This window comes from Colius striatus, chromosome 11, assembly GCF_028858725.1.
Source record: "Colius striatus isolate bColStr4 chromosome 11, bColStr4.1.hap1, whole genome shotgun sequence".
NCBI classification, from domain to species: Eukaryota; Metazoa; Chordata; class Aves; order Coliiformes; family Coliidae; genus Colius; species Colius striatus.
The window spans coordinates 8,408,769-8,424,463 of NC_084769.1; the positions used below are offsets into that span (position 1 = coordinate 8,408,769).

At 40.3% G+C, this 15,695-nt stretch overlaps 1 protein-coding gene across 1 annotated transcript in view; it reads left to right on the top strand.

The window, feature by feature from the left end:
- Positions 1-15,695, top strand: part of NCKAP5 (NCK associated protein 5) — a 369,143-nt gene that overhangs the window by 211,769 nt on the left and 141,679 nt on the right. Inside the window, exon 5 of the mRNA XM_062005050.1 lies at positions 11,036-11,126. Within this exon, the coding sequence (XP_061861034.1) occupies positions 11,036-11,126 (91 nt within the window). The remainder of the gene's footprint in view (positions 1-11,035; positions 11,127-15,695) is intronic.

Consider the following 15,695-nt stretch of genomic DNA (forward strand, 5'->3'; position numbering starts at 1 on the left):
CATCAAAGCTGATGATGCTGTATATGACACTATTCCAGCGCTCTTCTGTGTGCACTGTCACGTATTTTTATTGCCTCATTATCAACTGCTTGGATGTAGAAAAGCTGTCAATATAATTTTAGAGAGACTACCACTACCTAATGATACAGGTAATTAAGCCCTTGGAGACCATTATTCCAACAATGTATTACTTGTTTAGGCTATTTTGCTATGCTGTTAGGGCTTGGAAATCTACAACTAGTAAGCTTTAAGTCTTAGGTCTCCAACATGACTTTTTTTTGTGGTTGTTCTTGAACCACCTGGAATTTAACCTGGAAGAGTAGCTACATCTTAGGTTTCTTTAGTAATAGATGTGTATTACTATTCACTGTGTTCTAGAAGGGTAAACTCCTTTTGAGCTGGGCACCATTAGAATAGGAAACTGTGTTATTCCAAGGCAGTGCTGCAGGAAACCTGCACGGAAGGAGACATTCTTCAGACTCAGGAGAGGATACTTGCAGTCAGTGTTCTGGCAGTCATTCCTGCTCTGCTTTGGGGAAAAACATATGGAGGCATTTTATTTAAATATATTGTTTCAATTTCATAAGTTGGTGATTTGAAGGCTAATGGGGAGAGTTTGTTATGTGGTAAGGTCCTAGTCACACAGAGAGGGCATCAGGGTATCACCTGTTCATGAAGGGTACAGAGAAAACAATTGATCATAGCTGATCAGCCAAAACCTCTCTCGTACCCACTGTTTGTGAATGCTTATTTAATCTTCCAAAGCAAATTCTCTGCTGATGAGAAAAAGATGAAAGATTCTAGATATACCTACAGCAGCCAGCACATTCTCCCACTTAGGAATTAAAATATGATCATATCATTATTGGTTGCACAGACATCTCTTGTAATATTCCTACACATTTGCTCCATCTCTGCCTGTAGGGCTTTCAGGAAGTCAGGACTGAATTGAAAATCTCCTTTTTATTTTTTTTTTAATTATTTTTTGTAATCTTTATGAGCTGAAACATGGAAAGTCTGAGGTCTAGGAAGTCAAAAGAAGTTATATTTATTAGGACCCCATGTTGTCTTTGAAAGTACTTTTAAGCGAATCTCGTGGTTGGGAACAAGGGTCATTGCTTCTTGCTTTTCTGTTGATTCTGTTCTTTGTGAACATCTGAGGTGACCTATTTTGAGGACATCCAAGTAGGAAACCTTCCTGTCATACTTGAGTCCTGTGGAGCTATGTTTGCAGGAGTTTGGCCTTTGGGCTGTTGGCTGTACAGTGTCAGGAAAGGCTGGTTCTGTCTTGGGAATTTGATTTTTGGACCAAACCAGGAGTGGCTTCTTGAAAATTTATTCAGAGTCCCATTAGCTCCATTAGTAGTTATTTTTTTAAAGGCATTAAATTCACAAATAACATTTTAAGGGAAAAAGAATGCAAGAATTGAATAAACCTTTAGTTGTTTCCCTCTGAAGGCATCAGGGCATCTTGTATGGTGTTAAATATAATGACACTTTGTGAACTACTTTTACAGTGTGCATATTTAGTAGTCACTTAACCACAAGAATTATCTGTCTTTCTGTACAGCATTAATATGCACACTCGCTAGGCACTTAATCAGAAGAATTCTATATTTTAAGTGTTTTGCATATAAGTGTTTGACTGGGAAGTCAGAGAAGCTGCAAACAAATGATGATTTCTCAGAAGAGTCAGAGAAGCTGTAAACAAATCATATGATTTCTCAGAAGAAAAAAAAAAGAGTGCATCCTCTTTTTAGATTTCTTCCAGCTGCTGTCTATGCTCTGGACAGCACAGGTAAGTGTCTACTGCAGCACTTTGCAGTCAGCCTGAAAGCTTCACGATGGCCTATGTAGCTTGAAAACGCATAAGAACAGCTTCTTTGCATTGTGAAGGGTTCTGCAAATGCTCATTGATGACAAATCTCATTTTCATTATTCTTTTCTCATGTACCTATTTCAGCCCCAGAAAAGCTTCCTCCCTGCAGATGACATCTTTGTTATTCATAGGAAACACACAGAAATGTATGTAGCTGTGTCAAGGTGGGTTTGGTACCACCTGGAAGCTGTGGCTCAAGAGTTGAACAAGAGCTTTTGAGTTTTCAGTGCCTTTACATACCTGTAAGTAAATTAAAGGAGTAGCAGTTTGGAGCACATCTGCTATGAGGAACGGCTGAGGGATCTGGGGCTGTTTAGCCTGGAGAAAAGAAGGCTCAGGGGAGACCTTCTCGCTCTCTACAACTATCTGAAAGGAAGGTGTAGAGAGGCGCGGGTCAGTCTATTCTCCCTAGTAACAAGCAATAGAACAAGAGGAAACGGCCTCAAGTTGCACCAGGGGAGGTTCAGGCTGGATCTGAGGAGGAATTTCTTTCCTGAAAGGGTTGTCAGGAATTTCTTTCCTGAAAGGGGCTGCCCAGGGAGGTGCTGGAGTCACCGTCCCTGGAGGGATTTAAGAGAAGGGTAGATGTCGCACATAGGGAAACGGTCTAGTGGATGATAGGGCTAAGACAAAGGCTGGACTCAATGATATTAAAGGTCTCTTCCAGCTGAAACGATTCTATGATTCTATATCTATATGTTTGCAAATATGGAAAGTGTTTGTTTAAAATGTGTTTGTTTAAAATGCAGAAAACAAAGGAAAAAAAGGTAAAACCCCCTCATTATTTCAAACTGGAAATATTTGTAGTCTGATGATGTTGTTGTCTGTAATTCTTCTGATGCTTTTAGTTCTGCTGAAACACTCTATTTCTGGTGTCTCCAGCATGAATACGGTTTGAATTTACGAGCATATGTTTAAGCTGACACGAGAATTAGCTTTCTCTATGTGTCTGGTTCTATCTACTTACAGTTAATGAAAATATCTCCTGTCCTAAGGTCACAAATATGTTACTGGGGAATTGCAGGAAGGATAGTCCTTCCATTTGAAAAATCCTTTCAATTGCCTGTGAGAAGCTTTTCTGCAAGGCTTAGTCTTGGACTGTTTTTTGTTAATCCCCCATGTCTGTAACTTACAAAACTGTGTACAAGGCTGATGATGGAAGACACCCATACAGTCCATATGGCATTTGTCTGTCTGTCAACAAAGAAATAAAAATTACCAGTGGTTTCTATTGCAGTTCTGAAACTTTCTGCTATAGGTTTAAGTTTGATGAGTGAAATCTGTATAGCTGGAAGAGACAATGGAAACATTTCCAGCATTTCCTGGCTGGGATGGTAGTTAGAGCAGTTTCAGAGAAATGTCAGGTCTGCCATTGCATGAACTCAGACTTGTGTGGGAGCAGTGATATGCTAATGCTGAGGTCTTTCAAAATCCTACACCGCTTGTCTGAGGCTCAAGGCATATACTCACATTATTTTAAGAATACCTTGAAAATTTGCAGTGGGTTCAGTGGTCAGTGGTTCAACTAAGTCAGTGTTGTGCTCAGTCTTTCAGTTCTTTATCATTTTCAAGTGGTGGTATGGTCTAGTGGACAGAGCCCCTGATTAGGTCATCCACTCCAAAGAAGGATCCTTCTCCACTCATGTAAACAGAGCTTGAGACTTGTTTCTTTCCAGCACAGCCTTGTGCTGGTTGTCTTCATCATGCACAAGATACTTTAATTTACATGCAATTCTTCTTTAGATAGCTTGCCCCTCAGGCAGCCATGTGAATATTTTTTTATTAGAAGGGTTTAGCATGAGCAAATGAAAAGAGCATGACTTGTGCTTTTAGGGCTGGCAAATGAAACAAGGTTGAACTGGCTGCCCAGAGCCTGTGGTGGGGAAAGGGCTGTGATGGTGCTGCAGGAGGAGAATTTGCTGTGGTATTTCTGGATTGATAAATTTCTGCACTCATGAAGAGAAAGGATAAACATAAATGATACACTGTATGTGTGTATTTCTGTTACTATTGTAAGGGATATTGGTACTTTATTTTCCAACTAAAATATGAAGTATGGATACAGTGCATCCTGTAAGCTGTGCCCAGCACACTGCATAAGGCATGTACCAATGTGGTATCCTAAGCAGAACTGAAAATGTGGAGAAAACCCCTCAGGGTTTAAAGCCCCAGCATTTCCCATCTGTCAGTTCTCTTTTAAGTTTATCATATATTTGTTTTCACTTCTCTCTTTCCCTTTCTTTTTAATTTGTTTGCAGTATTCAGGTTCTTTGGAGAAGCTATGTCTATCTCCTGGCTGCCTACTCACTTGAAGCAAGGGCCTAACAGCGTATGGCAGAGTCTCTGCTGATATCAGGTGCACTGAGAACAGCAGGGTGGGGAAGGAGGGGCTGCTTTGTCCTGGGGAACACCACAGCTGATGGAGGGGAGAGGAACAGAGAGGCTGCTGTGGCTGGCAAGTCACTGCACAGTCTGGAGATGAGCCTGCAGGTCAGAGGAAGAGCTGAGGATGTCAGGCAGCCATGTCTGCATCTAATGGAAATCTTTGGGGCCAGAGGGGAGTAAGCGGAGTCTACAGTTCAGAGCACCACTTACTTAATTGAAACCAGGTAGAAGGAAGGACACTCCTGAATGGAGGCAGTGAAGAGGAACTGATGTTTCATGAGGTTTTTTTGTTTCTGTTGTCTTGTAAAGTCACTTTGATTTTCTTCCCTTTTAAAAACAATTTTTTCAGGAGAGGGAATTGTGTGTGTTTGCTTACTTTGAAGCCTTTGGGAGTTTGAGGAACTCACTGTAAGGAGAAAGTCTAACCTGATCCATTGCAGAGCTTTGAATGGAGTGGTAAGGGAAGTGAGATGCAGGTAACCACAAGCATGAAGACAAAACTACATACAAGAAAATAAATTTATTTAGGAACTGAGTCAGAAAAGCTTTTTATTTGGTTGGCTTGTGGGTTTGGAGAAAGAGCTGGAAGGCTTGGACAGAGGCACAGAAGTCTGCTGCCAAAGCCAGACAGATTGCAGTCTCCAAAGAGGCAACCAAAGTCCAGCAGGCTCAATTTCTGGCTGGTTCACAGGTGAACCGAGAACTGACAAACTGCATGGGAACCTGTTCCTTTGTCTGTGATCCAGGTAGTAGAGAAGGATCAGACAGCTCAAGAAGCTGAACTCACACCACATCTCCATGGAAGCTGTAATTAAAAATAGAAGTCAAGAGACTGAAGCCAGAGACTGGCAAGGAGAGAGGCAGGAGGCAGGAGATTCACTGTCTCACAGACAGGAGCTGGAAGAAAATACCCATCTGAGATATTTGATTACCCAGAAGTAAGTTTAGCTAATGATGGAGAAAGATCTGCTATTGGTATTTTTTTCTCTCAGACTGTTTTGTTCCTGCTGCGTGCATGGTGTGAGAAGGAGGAAGCTGAAATGCAAAACTCAGCTGCTGCAGTAAGATTGTGTAGAAACCTTTGGACACATCTCTGTAAGACTGTATCAAGTTGAAGGAATTCTTGTGACATGCATTTGAAATAAGCACCAAGTAGTGTCACCTCAGCTTGAGGGTGATGAAGCTTTCATAGAGTCATAGAATCATAGAAGGTGATAGCACATAGCAAAAGGTAGTTGCCAGCCTGTGGAAATCTGGAAGGAAGTAGGTCAAGGGAGACAGGGTCGAAACTGTTACTCACCTTGGAGAGCTGGAGCAACTATGTGCTCTCTGTCCCTTGGAGGGAAAATTATAAAAAAGGCTGTGTGGATCCTGGATGAACAGAGCTTAGTCTTTCTTTTATTGTTTCAATACAGAATATTTATTCCCTGCACTAGAGGGGGAATCAAAGATCAGGGCGTATGGAAATGATTTTTTTCAAGGAAAACTTTCTCTGACAAGGAAAGATTTTAGGCCCAGGGAGATCAAACCCTCTAAGGATTATACTACAAAGAACAAGAGAAGTGAATGAGTTTTCTTTGCTGTGAGATAGGGCATAAAGGCATATACTGCATAGTGGAGAGGCTGGTCAGAGAAAATCATTCTTCACACATGAAATTACTGTGATAAACGGAGAGGGAAGGCAGAGACAGCTTCCACTAGACCAAATTGCTTAAAGCCCTATCCAATGAGACCTCGAACACTTCTGGGGATGGAGCATCCACAACCTCTCTTGCCCATCTGTTCCAGTGCCTCACCACCCTCCTTCATAATAGCTAGTCTAGATCTGACCTCTTTCAGTTTAAAGCCATTATCATTTGCATGATCACTAAATGCCCTTATAAAAAGTCCCTCTCCAGCTTTCTTGTAGAACTCTTGTGCCTCTTTGAATTAGTATATTAGAGGGAAGATTCATTCCTATATGGTCTTAAAACCTGTTCTTGGGGAGGATGCCATAATAGCATATGGCTTTGGTCCACTTGAAATGACAGAACTGGGAGAGACAGAAAGCAGTCAAGTTTTCTGTTTCCCAGCGTTGCTGGGGGATGGTGCAAAGGAAGTGCCCATTTATGAAGGTGATGGCCCTGAAAAAATTGAGAAGGAAATCAGGAACTTAACACCTGGCACTGATGCGTCAACCCCAGCAGGATCTGTCTCTCCTGGCCTTGAGTGGGGCCAGGCAGCAGAGCTGTCAGAAACATAACATCAAGAAGCTTTAAATGCAAGTCTCCTACAGGTCAGTGGGTTCTTGCAGGCAGGTGCTTGCTTTCAGGCAAGATTTGAGGTGCAGCAAAAATACAGAGGAAGCTTCCTTCTGTCATCTTAGATGCTTGAGCATCTGTGGCCTGTGGTGCTGCTCCCTGAGCAGGGAATGGTGGTTCCTTTTTTCCAGGGATTCCTCTGCTCCCTTGCCCAGAAACACATGCAGAAACAAACCAAAATAAAGCATCTGTTGCATCTGGATTGATTTCCTGGTATTCTCTCAACAGCATAGGGCAAATTACATGTTTTAAATGTAGGAATGGCTGGTTTTGTTTCAGGAGGAATAGCAGCAGGGACCTGTGGATCATAAATTCCAAGTCCTCAGCTCTTGACCCTGCCGTGTAATTAATTTCATAAATTGCTGAACTCTGGCTTAAAACTGTTTGGGTTTCTTATCCTGTTACTCTACTTGCCAGACTGGTTCAGATTTTCACTTTTTCAGTGATTAAAAATATCCTAATTCCAGCTTAAATATATTTGGAGCCACTATATTCCCATCTTGTTTTGTCAGTCATTGGCCTTAGGTTGATGATTTCCCATTTTACTTTTTCTCACTGATTCTTTTGTGGAACTCATACCTGTGTAAGCCCTTGGTTTCGTAAGTTTAGCAAGATAAGTTATTTAAGTCTATTCTCATGATGCTCTCATTTCCTCTAAACATCCTTACAGCTGTCTCTTCATTGAATCCTCTCAATTTGCTCCTGGACACTGGTGATAAGAATTGCAGATTATATTCCAGATAAAACCTTGATGGTGCTTTACACAGTAGCATTAATATTTTATGTTCCTTAAACTCTTACATTCCATGGGCAGGTTCTGGTTTCTAAGTGCCTCATTTCTTCTTCAGTTTTATGCTTTTGAGAAATTTATCCTAAAGTTAGTACTGGTGGAGAATCATTTCACTACTCTAAACTGATATTCTGTTGAGAATCTTAAGAAGCTTCTATCCAACATGGGTTTTGTTTCTTTTTCCTCTAAAGAAAATAGCTTTAAAAAAATGAAAGGAATATTTCAGTTTTAAGAACATTTCAGTTTTATATTCAGATAATATAAGTAACACAAAATGTAATGATACTGAGATGCCTCAGATGAATAGACAGTAAATATAACACTAAAGAAAGAGGAAAATAAGTGTTCTTACTGACTGAAGAATGTAGACTCGGGAATGGTGAGCTTTGGAGACTGTGTTTGTGGATTGTAACAGCTTGATAGTTACATAAGATGCACAGAATCCTTGGCAAAACAGGTTCTTTAGCATAGTCCAGCAAGCAGGCAGAATACATGCGTGGGGATAGCTGTTTGGGGCATAATTGGGAAATGCTGATGTTGGAGTGAGTCCATCGAGGATATTAGAATCATGACCAAGAGAAGATAATCTTTTCTCATTACCAGAAGGGGGTAAGTATAGGTTGATGTGTAGAAATAGCCTTTCATAAAGCTCCTGATTTTTCTGCTTCACCTCAAAAATTTATGTATCCTTTAGAAGCCTTGTTCAAGGAGCAAAGCGTGGGATTTCAAGTCAAATTTATAGAGGCTCAACTGTTCTTGCATTCTTTACAATCATTTCTACTAAATCCTTGTGGCATGTTCTGTCACTGTGGAGAGTATTATAGATCATCATATAACAATCACTTTTCAATTAAGATGCCATTAATTCATGCTTCAAAGATTCTGATTTATAAGAAACAAGCCTCACATGTTTGGTTAAGCAAACCTTTCCTAAAAATGGACACCTGGGGTGCTACTGAAGAAGCAGCAGATTATAAACTGCAAGAGCACTCACTATCAGAGCTTTGCAGTAAATTTGACTGTAAGCATATTTCACCTCCTTGCTTGACAGAAACTAGCATTCTCCGTTCTTTATCAAATATTCCATGGGTACCTACGATCCTCTGAGTGCTGGTTTTATAGTGACATGACCATGCAGTGTCTCTGTTATGCCTGCACTTCAGCTTTATGACTGGTCAACTCTTACAAACTTGCATAATATATGCAAACAATAAAACAACATCAGTCTCACATGTTTTTAACTGAGCTCTTCGTCAGGTTGCAAAGATTATTCTGTTGCACAGAAATCTGAGTGCTGAGGAGAGGTGTTTCTAATTGCCACATGAAACTGTGCTCACTAGTCCCAGTAAAGCTGTTCAACAAGACCAAATTATTGTCCAAAAATAGACTGTCTGAATTTGACTGAAGATGAAATGACATATTGAATTTAAGGATCCAACATAATTTTTCTGAGCTGGTTTAATTGGTGATGCTACTATGCAACTGGGCTATGTTCTAATTCATATTAGTAGGTTTAAATTGAAAAACTCTGATTTTAGTGCCAGTGGTTTCTACTCTTTCTCCCATTTTTGCTTGTTTATTATTTCCTAAGAACTTTATGATGGATTGGAGTAGGAACTGCCTATGCATTTATAAACATGGTAATTAAGAATCCTATTACATCATTAATTTGAAAATGAAATTATGAGCATGCTAAGTAATGAAATATTTCACTACCAACTGAAAAGGAATTTATATTATGAACCAAAATGATTTGTTCTGATTAAGGTCAGCCTAGGAGCGGAAATGGTTCCAATCTGCAACTGAAAAACTGCACCACTGTCTGCACTAGAGATTAGAGCTGGCTTGTTTTTATTCACATTTGGTCAACAGATGGTCCAACTATTCTGTAGGCATTCTGTCAGTGTAGAAGTCTGCACATCAATGACAAAAACCCATCACACAAATAAGTAAAATGTCAGTGTTCATCTGAGTAGAATGAATACTCAGAGTCTGCTTCTCGAAAGGTAGAGTAGCTGACTTGAAAGAGAAAACCTAGAAAAACATCATATTATTGCTAAATTAGCCACTACTGTTTATTCTGGGAAGACTGAAAGATCAGAAGGACTATGAGGCTTGTAGAAAAGATGGTATTGGCCTTTGGCCAGAGCAGTTAGGTAGTATTTGCTGTCTCTCTGGATTGTTACCTCAGAAATAATAATTAAAAAAAATGATATGCTGTGAATAATTCTTCTGCTCAATCACATTTGCAAAGATGCTACACAAAAGTCTTGTTTCCCTAAACACAGTTGAAAGAAACAACAGCAGGCAGTTTCTGGCCTGATATGCCTGGAAATAATGGCTCTTTTTTCAAGGTCACAGTTTTCATATACAGTGTATCTGGCAACATGGCTTAAGGTGTTTCTCTCTCTCCTGCCTCCATGTCACCCACACACCCATGCCGCAGCACTTTTCCCTTCTCTGGACCCTGTTCCAGCTGGGCTGTTTTTCCAACTATGTCAAGAGATTGAGACAGTTTAAAAAGGAAAACAACAGGAAACATAACAGGGAGGAGTAGAAAAACTGTTGCATCTGCACAGATGAAGAAGTAGTTGTATAGGGGTGAGAATTTCACAGAGGAAATGAGAGTGGGGAGAAGTGTGAGGACCTTCAGCTGGGATTGGCAGTCAGGAGGTTTTGTTGTGAAACCCAGCATCTTTGTTGCAGTGTCCATCACTGCTTTTCTGGCTTTTGATCCCTTTCCTTTTCTTACCCACACTCACAGAGCTGAAACCAGCTATACAACCCAGACCCTTTATTTGTGGTCAGCCACAGTGACATCTCCTAAGCCCATGGGATTTAATTTCTGATCTATGTTGAATGGCAACAGTGTTTCATAGGTGGCTTCCATTATTCCCAGTGGTCCTATTGCGCAAAGGAGCAGAACTCTTTATTCTGTCCAACCTTTATTCAGGAGAGTTAGATATTATTATCAGTTTTAAGATGCTTGATGAATGCATGTAGATCAAAGGCAACTTTTGCTGATGTCTATTAACACCTTATAAAAGGAAAGTGCAAACCTTCCTTCCCTCACTGATGGAAACTGATTATGTTTTCATGAGATGGTAGTACCAGATTGTAGCCGACACTTGGTTTTTACATCCTGTTGAAAGGGCAGAGAAGGGTGAATGTGTTCAGCAGCTGTGCCTCTATAAACAAATGTACTGGCACACACTGCTGCACCTCTAACAGAGAAAGTAAATACTAGTAATGTATTTGATGGTCTGTTTAAATTGCACTAAACTGACAATGGGCTAGAAATACAACAGTTGGGTGTTGTTTTTCTTAATCTGACTGATTTTTTTCCTAAATGACAGTAATTTTCTCATAATGTTTGGTTACACTACTGACAAGGTGATGTCTTTTGCACATGTTTGTTTTTAATTTTTTGTAACTGAGCCCCAGTAGGGTTTTAGCAATACAACTAATTACTGTGCATATTCAAAGGATAAAAGAGTGTCCTTAATGTGTTATTCATAACATGGAGTATCAGAACATTACAAGGCCAGGATTGCCTTTGAATATTGACTTCATAGTAGCCATGGATGCATTAGGCTCTTGTAAAAACAGAAACACTGGATGCAACCCTTAACTTTTTTTTTTTTCATAAAGTTAATTTTTATAAATATTTTCATTCTCTAGAATGGAGGAGACAGTGAGAAATCTGCTGCAGAGCCAAGGATCCCCAGGCCAGCATGGAGAAGGAACTGTCAGTATCATGAAGGTATATCAGGTATTAGTGACTTAGCACTTGTTTTCTTGTGATAGAAAAGTTCTTTAAAACCAAAATTGCACTATTGAGATAAATGTGGCATCATTTCCTTTCTTTGTTTATTAGTTATGAATACTTGTAAATAGTAGTTGATACCATCTGCATCTTCCTAGGTGTTCTCACACTTGAGTTTAAGGCTTTTTGTTTTTATTGTTTTGTTATCTACAATTGTTGCTCCTCACAGTATAACAAGACAGAGAAACCAGTTTTAAGGACTTTATTAAAGCACTAATATTTTAAGTAATAGGTTCCAGCATCTATAGAAAACATAGATGCTTTTGATAAGTTGTCTTTCAGAATCTGAGGGATAGTTTCATCCACTCATATTCTTACTGGGTGTCAGATTTCCGTGTCAAACTCCGTATTTTCTTACCGCTGCATGCGACAGGTGCATTTTATTGGCCTCACTTGAGTCAGAGACATTGTGTTTCAGAACAGAATTTAGGCAAGTAAAGATTTTAGAGGTTTTTCAAAGGGGAACGGGACTTTTAATGTTTTTTGTAAGAAAGGAGCGTTTTACATTTTCCTAATGTACTGCTGTATTCTGGAAGCAGTGAACCTGAGGTGGTCTTTTTAAGTGCCTGGAAACAGGAATGAGATACATCCCAGTTAATCAGATATTCTGCACATGAGTTCATAAAAATAACACTTAATGAAGTCAGTCCTATCCTGTATCTTTTTAAACTTAATAAGCATTCCTTATGAAGACATAAAATGCTGAAATAATATGGTAAAGTCTATACTAGGTAGTGATCCTAACTAGGTAGTTTTTCAAAAATTCTAGTTATACAAGTCCATTCTTATGACTGATGGATCAAAAATATAGCAATATAGCTAAACAAAAATGTACATTAAAGAGTATTGATCACTGTAATGAAATTTTCATTTTGAGTTTGGATTGAAGGGAAGAGATTGTTTTGGATTAACCTTCCAAAATAATCAATTTTTCTTGTTAAAAGGATAGGCTGTAAAATTTAATTTCTGGACAAATTAAACTTTTTGTTGTAGTTGTAAATAGAACATTGAGCTCTTAGAAACTGTTGATAAAAGCATCTATATTTTAGTAACTCTCCTTTTGGGATGCAAAGATGAAACTTGGTTCCCTCCTCGTGGTTCAAGGTTTAAATCCATTGTGGTTTAGGCCCAGCCAGGAACAAAGGAGTGTATGCAGCTGCTTGCTCACTCTTCCCTGTCCTGATGGGACTGGGAGAAGTATCCCAGGACCTTTTGGAAATTCCCAAGGACAGGGAGGGCCCACTTGCCACTTATGGTCCTGGGCAAAGCAGACAGGACTACTTGACTTGGGAAAGAAAGCAAAAATTAATTTAATCCACCACCAAGCAAAACCACAACAAACAGAAAGCAACTCAGAGTGACATGATGATGAAGAGCACAACCAGCCCTTTAAGACCATCTTGCCCCCATCCCTTCCCACTTCCCAGGCTCAGACACCTGATCCCAATATTTTTACCTCTTCTTTCCCCCAGGCAGTGCAGGGAGGCAGGGAATTTGGTTTCAGTCAGTGCATTTCTAGTGGCTCCTGCCTCTTGTTCTGCCTCAGGGTAGATGGACTCCCTGCCATTCCATTGCTCCAGCATGGGGTCCCTCGCACACCAGGCAGCCCTGCACGGGCCGCTCCGATGTTGCTCATCCTGAGGGCCGCAGCTCCTCTTGGCCTCCTGTGTGTATCTCTGCGGCCCGCAGGCTCTCCAACATGGCCTGCGCCATGGCCGCCTCCTCACACAGTCTCCTGCCCGTCCAGGCGCACTCACCCGAAGCTACTGGTGCCTCTCAGTCCTGCCATTGCCCTCTATGGGCTGCATTCTCAAGTGGTCTCTGGTCCAACACTCCTCTGACTTCTCTGACTGCATGGTCACCTCCATCTTTACCACTCTTCAACCTCCTCTTCCACTGCAGATCTTCCTTCCTAAATAATGATGACAGATGTGTCCGATTGGCCCAGCCAGGTTGGATATGGATCCACCTCAGAGCCAGGGGAAGTTCGGTGGCAAGAGCGAGCAGGAAGTATGGGTGTCATGGGTTTATGTGGAGCTGCTTTTTGCTTGGTAAATGGGGAGGATGCTGCAGTGCTGCCCCCATTAAGCAGTTCTCAGAACTTCCCACTGCAACCCCCTCCTCCTGTTACCAAACAAAAAACAGCTCCGCACAAACTGATGACATCCATACTTCCTGCTCACTACTACCACCATACAGTGGTGGTACCACCACAGCAAAGTGGTACCACAGTTAGATTTTACCTCCTTTGGCTTTTGTTTTTGCACTCTCAACAAGAAAAAGAATACTTCAGTGTTTTTTCATCATGGAGTACAGGCTGGGGATTGATCTGCTGGAGAGCAGCAGAGACAGACCTGGGAGTCCTGGTTGATAATAAACTAGTCATGAGCCAGCAATGTGCCCTCGTGGCCAAGAAGGCCAATGGCATCCTGGGATGCATCAAGAAGAGTGTGGCCAGCAGATCAAGGGAGGTTCTTCTCCCCCTCTACTCTGCCCTGATGAGGCCTCATCTGGAGTCCTGTGTCCAGTTCTGGGCTTTTCAGCTGAAGAGGGACACAGAACCTCTGGAGAGAGTCCAGCACAGAGCCACCAAGATGATCAGGGTACTGGAACATCTTCCTTATGAGGAAAGACTGCAGGGACTGGGGCTGTTTAGTCTGGAGAAGAGGAGACTGAGGGGGGATCTCATTAATATTTACAAATATCTAAATGGTGAGTGTCAGGAGGCTGGGACATCCCTTTTTTCTATGGTATCTAGCAACAGGACAAGGGGTAATAGGAAGAAGCTGGAACACAAGAAGTTCCATTTTAACATAAGAAAAAGCTATTTCACTGTGAGGTGAGGGAGCCCTGGCACAGGCTGCCCAGGGAGAGTGTGGATTCTCCTTCCTTGGAGGTTTTCAAAACCCACCTGGACACATTCCTGTGTGACCTGATCTAGGTTGACCTGCTTCTGCAGGGGGATTGGACTGGATGATCTCTAAAGGTCCTTTCGATCCCCTACCATTTGTTTGAATCTGTTAGATCGTAGTCAGGGCAGATTCTACAAACCTAAGCCTAACTGTCTTATGTAGTGATGCCATCTCTGCCCCAGGACATTAAAGCACTCATATACATATTACTCTCAAATTATTTTAAATCCTGTACTCCATAATGCCTAATAGCTTCCTTTTCTTGTTCTCTTTTGTTTTCCTTTGGAAGTTCTCTTTTTTCTAACATATTGCCGCTATACAATTTTTTTGCTTATGAATTTTTTTAAACTCATGACTCAGAAGCAATGTTTTTTCTGCTCCTGGAGGAATAGCTAGACTACTGCATCATATACCAGTCTGTGATTGGTAAAACAGGTCAAAAATATGGAATGTTTCCATGAATGTTGTGTTTTTTTCTGAATGTCTCTGACTCATCCTCATACTCCTTTTTTTCATTTTTATGACAAGCTTCTGAACAAAGAGTTTGTTTTCTGGGAATTTCAAGGAATGGCTCCATTCACATAAAAAACAAAGCATTCCTGTCCTCATATGGCCACCTACTATGTAGGTCAGAGATGGGTTCACTTGATGTGTGTTTGTTATTCAGTCACAGGGTAAGAACTATATAATGTGATTTAGGCAACAACCTCATGTAATAATAAAAGCTAAAACCTGAAAGACTGTTCAGAACAAGTAGCTGGCAAAGATCTAGGCTCTGAGATGTTTGCAGAGTATTTTAACATTGAAAAATATATTAATAAAGCATTATATGAATCATTCATATGTTGTTGAAAGCATGTGGAAATCACAGACAAACACCTAAACACATAATTAATTTTATTGCAAATATTGTGTTCTATTTTGGCAGGAGGCATCAATATTGCAATAGAAGCATTTCATTTGTATCTTTTCAAATACATTCAGACAGTTTTTTGATATATCTATAAAGGTAACTCACAAATGGGAATATAACTTGGTGAGGTTTCTTAAATACAGTGATGTATTCAGTTTTTGGGGAATATGATAACCATATTTTTGGATTTATGAGTGAACTGTAGATGTGAGCTAACACATGAAAAAAATATTTATGATCTGAATTCCAGGTAAAATACATACCTATGTATATTTTTATACATATCTATATATCTTCACATGCATACACAAATATTACTGAATGTTATAAATACTACCATTGTTTTGAAAGCCATCCTCCACAATCGGTTACCTTCTAGAACATATTCTGAATCATACCTGTTCTCTGATTACCACGATATCACCAGAATGATGTGATCAGTACTCAATGCAATAGATTATTTTACTGTAATTGCAAAACCATGTATTTCATAACAAATGAGGACATGACCTAGGTGATAGCCACTATGTCCCATATTCACTGACACCAGCGTCAGTCAGCTTGTATGAGTCATATTCAAAATACTATCTGAATAGTCATAAAAGATACCTCTGTGCAATAGATGCTTTTGATCTATTGACCATTGTCTACATATTTGTTTTTTACAAATCTAATTATTGTTCTGGGATA